Source organism: Littorina saxatilis, linkage group LG5, assembly GCF_037325665.1.
Source record: "Littorina saxatilis isolate snail1 linkage group LG5, US_GU_Lsax_2.0, whole genome shotgun sequence".
Classification (NCBI taxonomy): Eukaryota; Metazoa; Mollusca; class Gastropoda; order Littorinimorpha; family Littorinidae; genus Littorina; species Littorina saxatilis.
In genome coordinates this window covers 25,584,816-25,599,815 of record NC_090249.1, presented here as the reverse complement: position 1 = coordinate 25,599,815, position 15,000 = coordinate 25,584,816, and the positions used below count along the sequence as shown (strand labels likewise).

General features: G+C 42.6%; 1 protein-coding gene across 4 annotated transcripts in view; it reads right to left on the bottom strand.

Annotated features, from left to right (window-relative positions):
* LOC138966673 (transient receptor potential cation channel subfamily A member 1-like) overlaps positions 1-15,000 on the bottom strand; it is a 46,724-nt gene that overhangs the window by 13,309 nt on the left and 18,415 nt on the right. For all 4 annotated transcript variants that reach the window (XR_011455736.1, XM_070338975.1, XM_070338976.1 and 1 more), the window contains exons 6-20: positions 14,543-14,640; positions 12,836-12,883; positions 12,066-12,254; positions 11,025-11,231; positions 9,865-10,106; positions 8,998-9,162; positions 7,710-7,824; positions 4,579-4,745; positions 4,074-4,158; positions 3,616-3,675; positions 2,687-2,779; positions 2,226-2,296; positions 1,574-1,736; positions 561-650; positions 1-51 (exon numbers count right to left, since the gene is read on the bottom strand). The exon at positions 1-51 is cut by the window's left edge and continues 119 nt beyond it. Coding sequence is in view for 3 of the 4 variants with exons in the window: in XM_070338975.1 (XP_070195076.1) it covers positions 1-51; positions 561-650; positions 1,574-1,736; positions 2,226-2,296; positions 2,687-2,779; positions 3,616-3,675; positions 4,074-4,158; positions 4,579-4,745; positions 7,710-7,824; positions 8,998-9,162; positions 9,865-10,106; positions 11,025-11,231; positions 12,066-12,254; positions 12,836-12,883; positions 14,543-14,640 (1,844 nt within the window). In the remaining variant the exon portion in view is untranslated. The remainder of the gene's footprint in view (positions 52-560; positions 651-1,573; positions 1,737-2,225; positions 2,297-2,686; positions 2,780-3,615; positions 3,676-4,073; positions 4,159-4,578; positions 4,746-7,709; positions 7,825-8,997; positions 9,163-9,864; positions 10,107-11,024; positions 11,232-12,065; positions 12,255-12,835; positions 12,884-14,542; positions 14,641-15,000) is intronic.

Genomic DNA, 15,000 nt, shown 5'->3' with positions numbered 1-15,000 from the left:
GTACAGTGACCACTCGAACGCGTTCTGCTGGTCAGCGAAGTAACGCCGTTTCTGAAATTCACAGAGCAATTTTTGACCGTGACATGACTCCACTGTGACGTAGCGTTTTCTGACCAGTCTGTGCAAGTAAAACTCCTCCTCTCTTGAGTTGACTTTAATCTCAGACTCAGAAGCAAGTTGGTATTTTTTTTTGGAAAAAGCTTTGAGATATATTTCTGAATAATTCGAAATCAAAACGTCAAAACGATATTTCTTCTTATATATCAGCAATGTCAAGTCGGTCACAGTTTACAACTCTCTTCCAGTACACGACAAATAAGTTGCAACTGCAAATATGGTCATTTGATAAACAAAATACTTCAAATTATCATCAATTTTGTAAAAAGTTTTACTAATTCTTGATTACTTGTCGATGCACATCCTTGAATGGCTTTGGTGTCTTATCTCCTTAAAAAACAGCCTGCAATATTCATTGACTTTAAATAAAAGCAAATGCAGAAAAGCACACATTAGGAGATAAACAAAGATGAGAAAAAATGCAAGAGGATGTGACGTCACACCTGTGTTATCATCTGTACCACTTCCTTGACCATGCTGAGAATGCTGTAGACAGTGATGATCCACACCGCGCCTTTAGACACCGCCGTCATCTGAAAAAAGCCCGTCATATTGATGAGACCTTTGTGTATTAGTGTCACAACCTGACTATTCGGAAATTTACTTTGCAAATGTATCACTGTTTGTAAATCTGCTTTGAAGACACCATGATATTCCGTCGGCTTGTTATGTTTTCAAACCTATGAATGTGAATTTAATGAATATATAAAAGAAGAAAATGTATTTAAACCAAACACCCACCACCACGATCACAATACATGGTCGGGGAGGAGTGTCCAGAGGTGAATTCTTGTTTAAAATGTATTACTTGGTAGCCTACTCTTGACTTTCTGGTTTTGTTATGCGTATGTCTTGGTTCTAGGTTGTTAAGATATTCCGAAGTCACTGATCGTGTTGCAGTTTGACTTGAATACACTGGATGAAGTTCCACTGTAAAGGTTTTATGCCTAAATAATTATGCTCTAATACAGGTCTTCTCAGTGTTCATGAAATTGTCTCGTATGTATACACGAATTTAGAATTCCGACAAATTCCAGATGGATAAATAGACGGGCACATACACGGACGGATGGAAGAACGGACAAACCACACGAGTACAGCCTTCTCCTCCTTCGCATGCACAGCACGCTCAAGACATCACCAACCATCCATACATTCAAACATGATCTTCCTCACACTCATAAATCAGAGGTAAAATAACTATAACATTAAAAACATATGCACAGAGGAAGTGATCAGCAGTCAAAAGTCACGTGACTGCTGAGAACTAAAGGTAAATTACTTCCATCATTTTTGACGATTACTAGCAAAGTAGCAAACGGATACTAAGAATTTTAATATGAATTCACCCAAAAGTAAAAGAGAACACCAGAATTAAAGTATATCTAAAACAGAGAACGTACGAGGGAATAGCATTGTCAAAATCTGCATCAACAATTATGCTGGTTATGCTTACCTCAGAGTCGTTGCCTTTGAGCATGTCCATAGTTCTGTTTTCCACACGCCCCTTGTCGTGGTGTATGATGGAGTCGCGGTGAACCACAAAGTACGTCATGCAGGATAAGTACAGGAGGTACAGGCCCAGCACTAACATGTAGAACCACAGTCCGTACGTATTCCTGGAAACGATGCAAAGCGGGTAGGGAAAAAGTAAAAAGAGAGACGAAAAGGGAGAAAATACTGAAAAGGTTGATTAGAAATTGTGTTCCACAGATCCTTCAGCCAAAACACGACGATAAAGAATTTTCTTAAAGCAGCAGCAAGACTGCATGCCCGAAGTCATCTCTCTCTGCCGCTCTCTGCCGCTCTCTCTCTCTCTCTCTCTCTCTCTCTCTCTCTCTCTCTCTCTCTCTCTCTCTCTCTCTCTCTCTCTCTCTCTCTCTCTCTCTCTCTCTCTCAAGGACAAGTTGTAAAAAAAGACGTAGCTTTAAACCTCTATCCTTGCAAAATAAAGATCCATCATCAACATCTCTCCCGCTATTTCTCTCTCTCTACCGCTCGCTCTGTGCGTGCGTACATTTACTTACAAACAGTTATATCAGCAAATTTGAACGTGTAACTATGTAAACGTACAAATAAACAAAAAAAACAAAAACAAAGAGTCTCACCATTTGAGTCTGAGGAAACTGACACACACAGGGTGGGAGAGGCAGTTCACACGACCGTGGCGCACCATAGCCTGCAACGACACAGTGACAGCGAGTATTTATCACAAGAGACATAAATGATTATTTCAAGATCACATCTATTCAACTATATCACTGCTGTTTGGCCGATGAAAGAGAAAGACGTGGTAAATTACACATACATTAAAAAGCAGCTGTCCTTTTTGCACTGTTCGCCATAATTATGTACAAATTGACTCAAGAACAACATCATAATTTTGTAACAGCTATCCGAGAGCGAGTTATTTCTATCGAGATTATCCAGAATGAATTTACGGTAGGACAGCAACAATTGGATGATATAGAAATGGAAGCTGCATTCAGATCTGTCGTCTCATAACCGAAACGGACCAAGGTTATTTGTAACAGACGAGGAGGAGAAAAATCCCACATTTTCAACTTACGTTCAGTGTCATCATTGGCTGAAAGTTGCCGCTCTTTTTGGCTTCCTCAATGCACTCGACGGGGCAGTTCAAGAACTTGTAGTTGTACTCGATCTGAAATGGTCATCGAGCGGTCAGTTTTTAATTTGTATACATTAGACGTTCTCAGGTACTTTGCTTTGAAGGATGCACAAACTACTACTGCTGAAGACATAAAGCTATGTATCGATTGAGCACTGGATTTCCCTTCTTTGAGCCATGTGACGTCAGAGGCCGACAAAAATTCATATTTAGGCGGCCAGCCGAGACTACAAAATAGTGCATGTTTGTGTGCGTTCAATCATAAAAACAAAAAAGGAATTCTAACCAGAATCCATCGATACATAAATGTTATTTGTATTTTTGACCAAAATATGACATTTTACACAGATCTCGACAGTCATTGTTCACCTCGACCGCTAGCGCGGTCTCGGAGGAACACTGACTGTCTCGATCTGTGTAAAATGTCATATTTTGGTCAAAAGTACAAATAACGTATAATATATATAGAGAGTTCTGAAGAAATAAAGCTATTTCGAGTACTGAAGACATAAAGCTGTTTAGAGTTCTCAAAACATAACGCTGTGAACAATTCTGAAGGCATTAGGCTATGTAGAGTACTGAAGACATAAAACTGCTTATAGTTCTGAAGACATCATGCGTTTTAGATTTCTGAAGACATAAAGCAATTTAGAGTTCTGAAGAAATAAGCTGTTGAGAGTTCATAGAATCCTTTACAGGAGAAAATCAGTATTGCCTACCTAAAATGAAAGGTCTGAGGAACTTACTTAAAACTAAGAGGTAAATTCCTTTCTCATTCTACGTAGTAAACTTGTACAAGCAGAACTGTCAACTTTCATAAAACAAACTTTCTTTGAAATATTTAAAGATAAAGTTTCATGAAAACTTACGAAATGGTCAACACTCCTGCGGTCACCTTCAGAATATATCTGGCATCGGTCAAGGACAGCCTAAAAATGTAAATCGGTCAGAAAAAATCATACAGCAACTTTGGCGCAAATCAAACATTTCCTGCTTTTAAAAATGGGCGCAAGGCAACGGTAACAAGAAAAGCACAATAATATACACCAGTATAATAAACAACATCCAATCAATCAATCAATCAATAAATCAATTCATCCATCAATCCATCTAACTCTCGCAATAGAAAAGTTACTTATATTATTATCCACCCATCCATCCATCAATCAATTAAATAATCAATCAATCCATTAACCATCCATCCATCCATCAATCAATCAACCAACCAAACCAACCATTCAATCAATTCATCAATTAAATAATCAATAAATCAATCAATCAGTCAATCAGTCAATCAAGCAATCAGTAGAAACCAGGCTGCACTGACCTCACAGATGACTGGCATGTGCTCGATGAGTCCTAGGAAAGGACAGCCGAACTGAACCGAGTGAGAGATCAACACTTCCTCCCATCTGAAAACACACATCGGGCAAGCAAGGACGTTTATTTTAACAAGAACAAGAACAAGAACAAGACCACCACCACCACCACCAACAGCAACAACAACAATAATAGCAGCAGCAGCAGCAAAAGAAGAAGCAGCAGCAGCAGCATTGCCTTGTCGTATTTTTCATGGACCTACTAAACTACCCATCCCGTTTAGAACGATAACGGCGATCTTTTTCTCCTTTTACATTCTGGAAACTGAGCATTTATCAAAGTGACCTCTATTTTCCAGTTGTATTCTTAATGAGCATAATGAGATCACTGAAAAATAAAGCATTTGGTGTTCAGCGCTACCATCATTCTTTATCTGTATGACCTCCGCCCCCCCCCCCCCCCATTCACGTGCACTGGCGTCACTAATTAATCACCATGACGTCAAAGCCTACCTGTCATGCTTGACGACGGTCATTGCGACCTCTGTCTCCTGGAGTTCAATGACGTAGTCAAAGAAGGTCTTCTCTGCCTTGTCCTTCTCCAAAGATGCTCCCATGGACAGCAGCAGAGCCACCGTGGACACCCTGCCGTTCTGGGCAGCAAGGTGCAGAGCTGTTTCCTGGTATCAGATGAGATTTTTGTCAGGTTCTGAGGTAGCATAAATGTAAAAGCTTCATAATATGGTCGGGGATATAGCTCAGTTGGTAGCGCGCTGGATTTGTATTCAGTTGGCCGCTGTCAGCGTGAGTTCGATCCCAGGTTCGGCGGAAATTTATTTCAGAGTCAACTTTGTGTGCAGACTCTCTTCGGTGTCCGAACCCTCCCCCCCGTGTACACTACATTGGGTGTGCACGTTAAAGATCCCACGATTGACAAAAGGGTCTTTCCTGGCAAAATTGCTTGGGCACAGTTAATAATTGTCTACCTATACCCGTGTGACTTGGAATAATAGACCGTGAAAGGTAAATATGCGCCGAAATGGCTGCAATCTACTGGCCGTATAAAATTTCATCTCACACGGCATCACTGCAGAGCGCCTAGAACTGTACCCACGGAATATGCGCGATATAAGCGTCATTGATTGATTGATTGATAATTTCCTCACTGCTGTAATGGTTCCCGAGACTGGCGGTGAGTTTTTTTCTCTCTCTCCATGATACATAGAGAATACTACATGGCTTGCTGTGTCGTACCAGATGTACACGAGTTGTTTTCACATTTAGTCAAGTTATGACTAAATGGTTTAACATAGAGACGGGGAATCGAGACGAGGGTCGTGGTGTATGTATGTGTGTATGTATGTGTGTGTGTGTGTGTGTGTGTGTGTGTGTGTGTGTGTGTGTGTGTGTGTGTGTGTATAGATCGGTTCCGAGAAAACTACTGGACAGATCTTCATGAAACTTCACATGAGAGTTCCTGGGTATGATATCCCAGACCATTTTTTCTTTTCTCGGATAAATGTCTTCGATGACGTCATATCCGGCATTTAGTGGAACTTGAGGCGGAACTGTCACGCTCTCATTTTTCAACCAAATTGGTTGAAATTTTGGTCAAGTAATCTTCGACGAATCCCGGACTTTGGTATTGCATTTCAGCTTGGAGGCTTAAACATTAGTTAATGAGTTTGCTCATTAAAGTTGTCATTAAAATCAAATTTTCGCAAAGAGATTCAAAATTGATTGCATCTTCTTCTTCTTCTGCGTTCGTAGGCTGAAACTCCCACGGCATTAAGGCAGCCATACGCCGCTTTTAGAGGAAGCATGCTGGGTATTTTCGTGTTTCTATAACCCACCGAACTCTGACATGGATTACAGGATCTTTTTCGTGCGCACTTGGTCTTGTGCTTGCGTGTACACACGAAGGGGGATAAGGCACTAGCAGGTCTGCACATACGTTGACCTGGGAGATCGGAAAAATCTCCACCTTAACCCACCAGGCGCGGCCGAGATTCGAACCCACGACCCTCCGCTATGGAGGCCGGCGTCTTACCACCAAGCGCCCGTCATTGCATCATATTCTTCATCACATTCTGAATCAGAAAATATACACATAGGTCATGTTTACTCTTAAGATGTGATCACAATTAACGAAAATAGGTTAATTAGTACCACGATTAGAATTTAAGAAATCGATCCGAAAACGATTTCATCTTATCCTTCATCATTTCCTTATTCCAAAAACATATGTATATGATATGTTGTATTTAAAACAAGCTCAGAAAATTAAAAAGAATACAGAAAAGCGCGTTTTCCTCCCCAGCGCAATACGCTACCGCGCTATTCTTGCTTGTCTATTTCACTGCGTTTTGTACGTGGGAGGTGAGCGATTTCCTTCTCGCGGCGATTGACGAAGCTGTATTGTCTTGGTTGAAAAATGCAGTGCGTTCAGTTTTATTCCGTGAGTTCGACAGCTTGACTAAATGTATTAATTTCGCCTTGCGCGACATGTTTTAAATATTGAACTGCGAGCGAAAGCGAGCTGTTCACTATTTGAAAAAGCAACGAGTGTAAATCTGGTACGACACAGCAAGCCATGTAGTATTCTGTTTATCCTACATACTGTACTTACGTGTATTTGACTGAAAATGTCCTGCAGTCGAGGCAGCTAAATTGAAGACGCTTGTTTTGGAACCTCGATCTCTTCTAAAGCCTCGTGCAATCTATTACGTCAAAGCAAAGAAACGTCACTCTGAAAGTGTGGCGTGACGTGTTAGTTCTAAAAATTCATCGAGGGTAATTAGCGAGCGCAATTTTTGTTTTCTATAATGACGTTTGTCTCGGTGACTTTGGCATCATAAGCAGTGGAAAAACAGGTCCCTGCTAGACTTGTTTGACATGACCTCATTTACATGATATACACACGTGTGATTTGAACAATTATTATCTCACGAGTGTCTCTCTCACGTATGTAGGATAAAGTATTGTATCCTTATGGAAGTAAGAATATTTGGACATGAACCTTTCCTTGATAGGCGCTGTATTTCGATGGTCTGTACATCTTACCTATTGCAGCTACAACAAATAGTGCCTTAATCCATCCCACGTGTGCTAAGTCCAGGGGTGAAACTTGCACTTCTTATAATTATAGCATCCCAGTCTTGCTTGCGTTCGCATCATGTTACGAGACCAACAAAGCCTTAATTTCGCACATCCACAGACAACATCAATCCGAAACAAAGAGACTGCTAGTGTTCCAAAATCCCGCATAAATAAACAAGAAGAGGAATCCCCACCAAAACAAAACAAAAAGCAATTAACTTACCTTTCTTGCTTTTTGATTCCAGAGACAAGTTATTCATTGCAATGTCAACTGACACTATGACGGCTGTACTGACACCTGTGTCGGCTAATCATGTCAAACAACTTAAAGTAATTTAAAGCCTACCACCTTCCCCTGAAATTCGCAGAAAGCAAATTCCATCGCGTAGTTAGTTTATCCTCCAAATCTGTTCTCCATATGAACATCTCCCACCCTTGTTCATCGCCGTATTATTTTTATCCTCAACCTAAGCCGTAATTCACTTTGTCATTGTTGATGAAAATAGATAGATGTGACATAAGCTCAGAGAAATTCTTCAACATACCCCGCGGACGTTCCTAACGTCCAGCAGATGGCTGTGGATGCCCATCAGTGTCCTCATGCACTGGGTCCAGCCCTGGGCAGCTGCGTGATGCAGAGGCGTGTTGTCGTCGTTGTCTCTGCACAACAAGATATCATTTTCATTTTCATTTCTTTATTGTCCTATCGCTGTAAAATTCGGGTCGCTTCCTCCCAGTGGAAAGCTAGCAGCAACAGAGTCGCGCTACCCAGGTGTCTACGTGTTTAGGTGTAATCAGCCACCTGCACTTATGGCAGAATGACCAAGGTCTTTTACGTGCCACAGATGTCTGGGTTGTAAATCATACTGCATTGAATTTCTACTTTGGTTCGGTTAAAGCAAGATTTTATTCAATTTAACATGATACAATGATTAAACAGAAAACCCCAATAGGGACACGAACTCAAGCGAACGCTTATATTACGTGCCCTAATTTTTGTTCCCTAAATCTAATTGGAAAAAATATACTTATCACACCTTATTTATTGCCTAACCACCGGGGGTTGTGCCGGTTCATACTGAAAGATGTCCAACAGATTTCGCTAGATTTCGGTTGTTTTGCCGCGTTCTGGTAACGACACTGAGCCGCCGAGAAAACACATATCGCGCAAAGAAAACCTCAATCTCGCCCATGCGCAGTAGCGCTCTTCCTCTATCTCACTGAATGTCGCAGTATAGGGGGTCTGCAGTAATTTGTGAGCAGGCCTTCGGTGTTGTGACGGTGATGCCATTTTATCTTTTTCCTTTCCCAGCTTCGATAGAAATAACTAAAAGTGATAGACGGAAAGTGTTCACTCGTCCTCCCGTACTCCAAGTACCCACACATCGGGATACCATGTTTAGCACAAGTTTTAAACGTCTACGAGAAATGTGAATGATGTCGGAAATTGTTTGTTGTGGTCATAGCAGTAGTAGAGCGGTGTCTAATTCAAATTAATTTGGCAAAGTCGACTTTACGAAGTCTACTTCACGAAGCTGGCTGCACGTAGCTTTGGCACTGACTAGAAAAACAAAAAGACGTCGCGAAGTCTTCGGGGAGTGGACTTAGGGCTCAGTTGAGGACAGCCTTTAGTGTTGCCTTTTCCGCTGCAAATAACGAGCAACAACTCACAAATGTACAAGAAAATACAAACCTATCTAAAGGGTGACCCCCAAAAATGTCACTCACATAAATGCTAATAACTTCTACATCTGTTGACCGAATAACTTCATATTTGGTGTACATCAACTTCAACGTATGCATGACCTTTCCACAATGACACATGTCTCCTACCTCTGAACAACGGCCCCTTTCTGCAGCAGCAGCGTGATGATCTTGGTGTGTCCGTTCTGTGCAGCGATGTGCAGACCTGTCAGTCCGTCAGCGTCCGTCTCGTTGATGATGTTGGGACCCTGCGACAGCTCCAGCAGTCTGCGGCACGTGTTGTAACGCCCGTACCTGTCACCATTGTTCACAACATTGTCATTAGATTTAAGAATGTCGTCGCCATCGTCGAAGAAAGCGCATCAGTACCTCGTTATTGTTGCACAGATTGTAAAAATAAATGTAAAACGTAAAATGCTTGCTTTTGCCAAGAAATGACAAAACTTTGCTTCAAACATGTTCAATGGGGAGAGCAGAAGACTTATATTCGTTTTCAAGGATATGGATTATTACTCAATGGCTGCAGAATGAAATTACGAGATATCATTATTATTTTTTTAAAGCCCTTTAAACGATCTTGACTTTGATCGCAGAAAGGTGGAGCTATCTCTCAGTATACCAAAATTACAAAAGATTCCATGTTTCAGAAATTACACGGCAGACACCGACGAGCAACAACAAGTCCCCACGACTTTAACAACATCCTAAACACATTCAACCACAGACACATGCACGAGAGGGGACCACTATTGCACAACAAAACGTTGCAAAGCTAGCCTACCAATCCCAAACCACATCCGAATCCTTGGCACGAGAAAGTTACCAACCCGGTGGGAGGCAACCGCGGCGTTGCAAAGGTTGAAATAGCGATTTGTTGCGATTTCAACGAATCAGACCCCGCGCTTTGTTTTCTCTCGTTTGGGTGACACCCACTTTTGGTTCGTGCACCTCAGCCCAGTATACGACGCTGAGAATTGAAAACAGCTGACCACATACCTAGCAGCAAAGTGGAAAGGCGACTGCTTCTCGTTGTTCTTGAGACTGGGCGTCGCTCCAAAGGTGATGAGTTCCTCCAGGGCCAGCAGGTGCCCCTCCTTGGAGGCGTAGTGCAGGGGGGTGCAGCCAAACTCGTCCCGTTCGTCCAGCAGCTTCAGGATGTCCTGCCCCACTCGGGACACCGAGGACGTCATCGTCCTAACTGCCACTGTCCCGTCTGTGGCATCCTTGGCGTTGCTGTCCTAAAGAAAGGTTAAAAACAAAAAATTAAGTACATTTTTATAATTATCATTTTGTTAATTTGAAAAAGTCTGTCTTTTGTGTTATACGGGTTCATTTGAAGAACTCCAAAAATCTGAGAAAATCGGGTCTTAAAAAGGAGAGAGTCTTAAAATGGGGGTACATTTACAGTGGCTTTGAACAAAAAGTTTGAGAAAAAAGGGCCTTAAGACGGAGGGAATCTTAAATTGGGGGGGTCTTGAAAGTAGGGTCCCACTCTACCATCTTTTATCATTGTGACAGGGAGACTACCGTCGCCCTTCACAGCAGACTCTGCAGAGTTGTTCGCCTTTGAAGTAGGCAACACCTGTTATGTGGATTGTAGAGTTCTGTTTGTGATGGGGTCTGGCGGCTTTTGTCTCTCTGTATGTTCATGGATTCCTTTGCGAATGCTTAACAGTTTTTAGAGGGCTTAGAAATAAGCTCTAAAATTCTCAATCCTGTTTGATTGGACTTCGCCTCCAAAGGTGATTGTGGTGTTTCGGCACTCGGTTACATCATTTTTATCAAGTTCAAATCTTGAAGTGAAAATTTAGAATATTTGTTTTCTTGTGATTGTGCAACGTTTGTGGTTCATGTTGAATTCTCCGACCTGTGTTCTGCTTCGGTGCAAGGGGTTGCTTTTATAGATCTTTCAGCGTGTTTGGTTGAGCTTGGGACTACTTTCCTGACGTTGACGGTTTGCATTTTTCACCAGAAGGCTTTGATGACAACAAAACAATACACAAAGAAAGAAGGGCATGGGAAAGCTTGTTAGCACTACTTTTCGTCTCCTCCCTAATATGAGAGCAAATTATTCGCCGATTGACTGCCAAAGAAAAAGAAAAGAAAAAAAACCTTCAAAGCAACCTAAGGAAAAAAGCATAAACATTCATTTTTACCATCAAAGACTCTTCTTTACAGAAGAACTGTCCTAGCTTTCCACCGAAGCGGATGGCGAGATGCAAGAAGTTCTGCGAGTTCCGGTCGCGCACGCGCACATCCGCCCCTCCGCCGACGAGAACTTGCACGGTATCCCAACAACCCTTGGAAGCGGCCAGCAAGAGCGGCGTCCGGCCTGTGTCGTCCTTGCTGTTGATGTCTACTCCCTGAAACAACGAAAGGAGGTTTCAATTTTATTGCGACATGTTTTGAAGTACACACTGTCACACAGACACAGACACAAACTCACGAGTACAGAGGCACCAACGGAAGCATAAAGTCAGAGAGAGAGAGAGAGAGAGAGAGAGAGCGAGAGAGAGAGAGAGAGAGAGAGAGAGAGAGAGAGAGAGAGAGAGAGAGAGAGAGAGAGAGAGAGCGAGCGAGGGGGGAGAGGGAGAGAGGGGGCGAGAGAGGGGGAGGGGGAGAGAGAGAGAGAGAGAGAGAGAGAGAGAGAGAGAGAGAGAGAGAGAGAGAGAGGGAGAAAGAAGGGGGATAGAGAGAGAAGGGGGGAAAGGAAGACTGAGACTGAGACTGCGACTGAACTTATGTTACAGGGATAACGATTTAAAGGCTGGGTATTAAGGAGAGAGGGGGGGGAGGGGGTGAGAGTCTAGTGGAGGCAGACAGGAACTCAGCCACGCCTGAACGCGTGCGTGCATTATTATCGGCGTCGTGGTACACAGACAAAGCATTCTTGAAAAGTTTTGAACGCACATCCTGTGTACGTTCCACTGGGTATATCTATCAGTCTAATATCGCAAACAAACTTGAGTGTTCTTCTACACACACAAAATACCCGTGTGACTTGGAATAATAGGCCGTGAAAAGTAGGATATGCGCCGAAATGGCTGCGATCTGCTGGTCGATGTGAATGCGTGATGTATTGTGTAAAAAATTCCATCTCACACGGCATAAATAGATCCCTGCGCCTTGAGTCCGAGTCTGGAGATACGCGCGCGATATAAGACTTCATATAACATCTTTTGAATCACAGTACAAACCTTTTCCAGGAGAAACTCCACCACGGCCTTGTGGTTGAAGAGCGCGGCACGGTGCAGTGGCGTCATGTTCATGGCGTCACAGATGTAGAGTGACGTCATAAAGTTCTCCTCTTGCAGGGAGTGCATCAGCTTGATCATGTCCAGGTTGCCCTGAGCTGCCGCGAAGTGCACTGGAGTCGATTTGTCGTCCTGATGATAACGTTTGAGATATTCAGAGTGAGGTAAATTTGTCAACTGCATATCACAGGACCACATACACATATGTACTTACGATCGCACGCACGCACGCACGCACGCACGCACGCACGCTCACACACACACACACACACACACAAACACACATACACAAACAGTGAAACACATACACATACACAAACACACACACACACACACATACACACACACACACACACACACACACACACACACACAAAACATATACACAAACACACACACACACACGCGCGCGCTCCTACCTGTACACTGGCATATTGCGTTTTTCTGTCACGCTCACACACACACACATACACACACACACACACACACACACACACACACACACACACACACACACACACACACACACACACACACACTCACACAGACACAGACACACACACACACACACACACACACACACACACACACACGCTCCTACATGTACAGCGGCATATTTTTTTTCCTCTTCTGTCTTATCGTTCAAAAGAAAACAAAAATCAGTCTCCACGCATTCACAATAAAACCAGTATGTGCTGCCCATCATCACCAACCTGTTGGGTGTCCACAGGAGCGCCAGCCTGAAGACACACCTCCACCGCCTGCAAACATAACGTCACTATTAACAACTACAGTGAATTAATCATTATTGATCTCCATTGTGTTACGTTAAAGGCACACTGATGTCAGTCCTGCTGTGCTACGGGTATAGTGCTTACCCGTACTCAAGCAAGAAATTGAACATTCAACAGATTAACTGATGGTTGGTTGGTTGGTTGGTTGGTTGGTTGGTTGGTTGTTATTATTTGACGAATGCACAGTGACGTTAGTCCTGTTGTTGTACAGGTAGTGTTTACCCGTACGCTAGCAAGAAATTGAACACTCAACAGATTAACTGATGGGTGGTTGGTTGGTTGGATGCTATTTTTTTCGTACGTTCCTTCAACCACTATGGCCATGCGGGACCGATGCAAGTGTGTTTTCTTTCTCAGTTCACACGATAGTCTCCGTGTTTGAAAGTATTTAAGGGGTTACTTGTGTGTTCACATCGCTCGACAAAAACATTACACATTTTGTGCACAGGTTCCTCTAAGCAATATGGACACATCTGTGCAAAGAAAAAAGGTGGCAGCCTTATTAACCTTTTTTTTAGAATTTTTTTACTGGGGGTTGTCAAGTACGATTTTGCGAAATACACTGCGATTCTTAACATGATCCCAACTGACATATTTAGCTCCACAAATGATAAATGAAACATTAGTTTGTGTAGATAAATGAATGGAGAGTATAACTTTATCATAAAACGGTACTTATCAACGTGCATTTTCAGAATATGATCGAGGTTTCTCGAGGGCGTACACATAAAAATATCACTCCTTTAGTAGTAAAAACGTATTTAAAAAAAATTCGCTTGACAGAACATAACTAAACTTGAACACAGCTACATTTATGTCTATCACTGTGAAAGATGATTGAATTATGTCATGAATTAATGTGTGTCGTCAAAGTTCAAGTGAGTAACTATCGGTTCATCGATTTTTTCTGGCACCAATTACATCTGATTGGAAGTAATTTTTTATTGTATTTGTTCGATGCCCTGCAAACAGGCATGCAGTACAGACACACAGACACCTATCACCAAACGCCCACCCCCAGGTATAAAAGGATAGGACTTGAAAGAGTAGAGTCGGAAAACATGAACTGATAAATATGTCCCAAAATACACGAACTCGAACTCGAACTCGACGAAGTTATTGCCCAAGAATAGTAGCACAACTGAGGTCCATTAAGTTCTGTCTGACAGCTTGTCCTTGCTACAAAACACGCAAACGAAAAATAAAACAAAGTGAAAAATAAAGACAGGCAAACACACAAACAATAAACAAACAGACGAAAAACTGAATTAACTAACAAACAATCTGAAGTAAAACAGAACGGATGAGAACAATGAGACAGATGGTTTCCCTGACGCTCGTTTAAGTAAGAGAGGGGTGACTAGGAAAACAAGGAGACAGACAGACAGACAGACAGACAGACAGACAGACAGTCAGACAGGCAGAGAGACAGAGAGACATAGAGGCTGACCGACCGACCGACCGACCGACCGACCGACCGACAGACAGACAGACAGACAGACAGAAAAACAGGCAGACAAACAGACAGACAGATGGACAGACCGACCGACCAATCGACAGACAGACAGACCGACCGACATACAAACAGACAGACACACAGACTGACAGACAAACAGACAGACAGACCTTGATGTTGCCTCCATTGACGGCAGCGTGGAGTGGCATGTTGTTTTCCTTGTCTTTGAATGTCAACAGTGTGACGCGGTCGTACCCATATTTCAAACCTGCGAATGAAATGTTACGAGTGCAAAGCTTTTTGACTTGAATGCTGACAGTGTGGTAATTATAAACGTAAAGAGATAAACATGAGACACGAACGAGGAGTCTTGATGAAGTAGTGAAGATGGTAAGTGTTTTTTCTTTGAACAGGCTTGAAACCAACCCGGAGACAAACAAACTAACACACAGAGAGAGAGAGAGAGAGAGAGAGAGAGAGAGAGAGAGAGAGAGAGAGAGAGAGAGAGAGAGAGAGAGAGAGAGAGAGAGAGAGAGAGATTACGAGAGACAGACAGACAGAGAGATAGAGAGAGAGAGAGACAGAGACAGAGACAGAGAGAGACAGAGACAGAGACAGAGAGATAGAC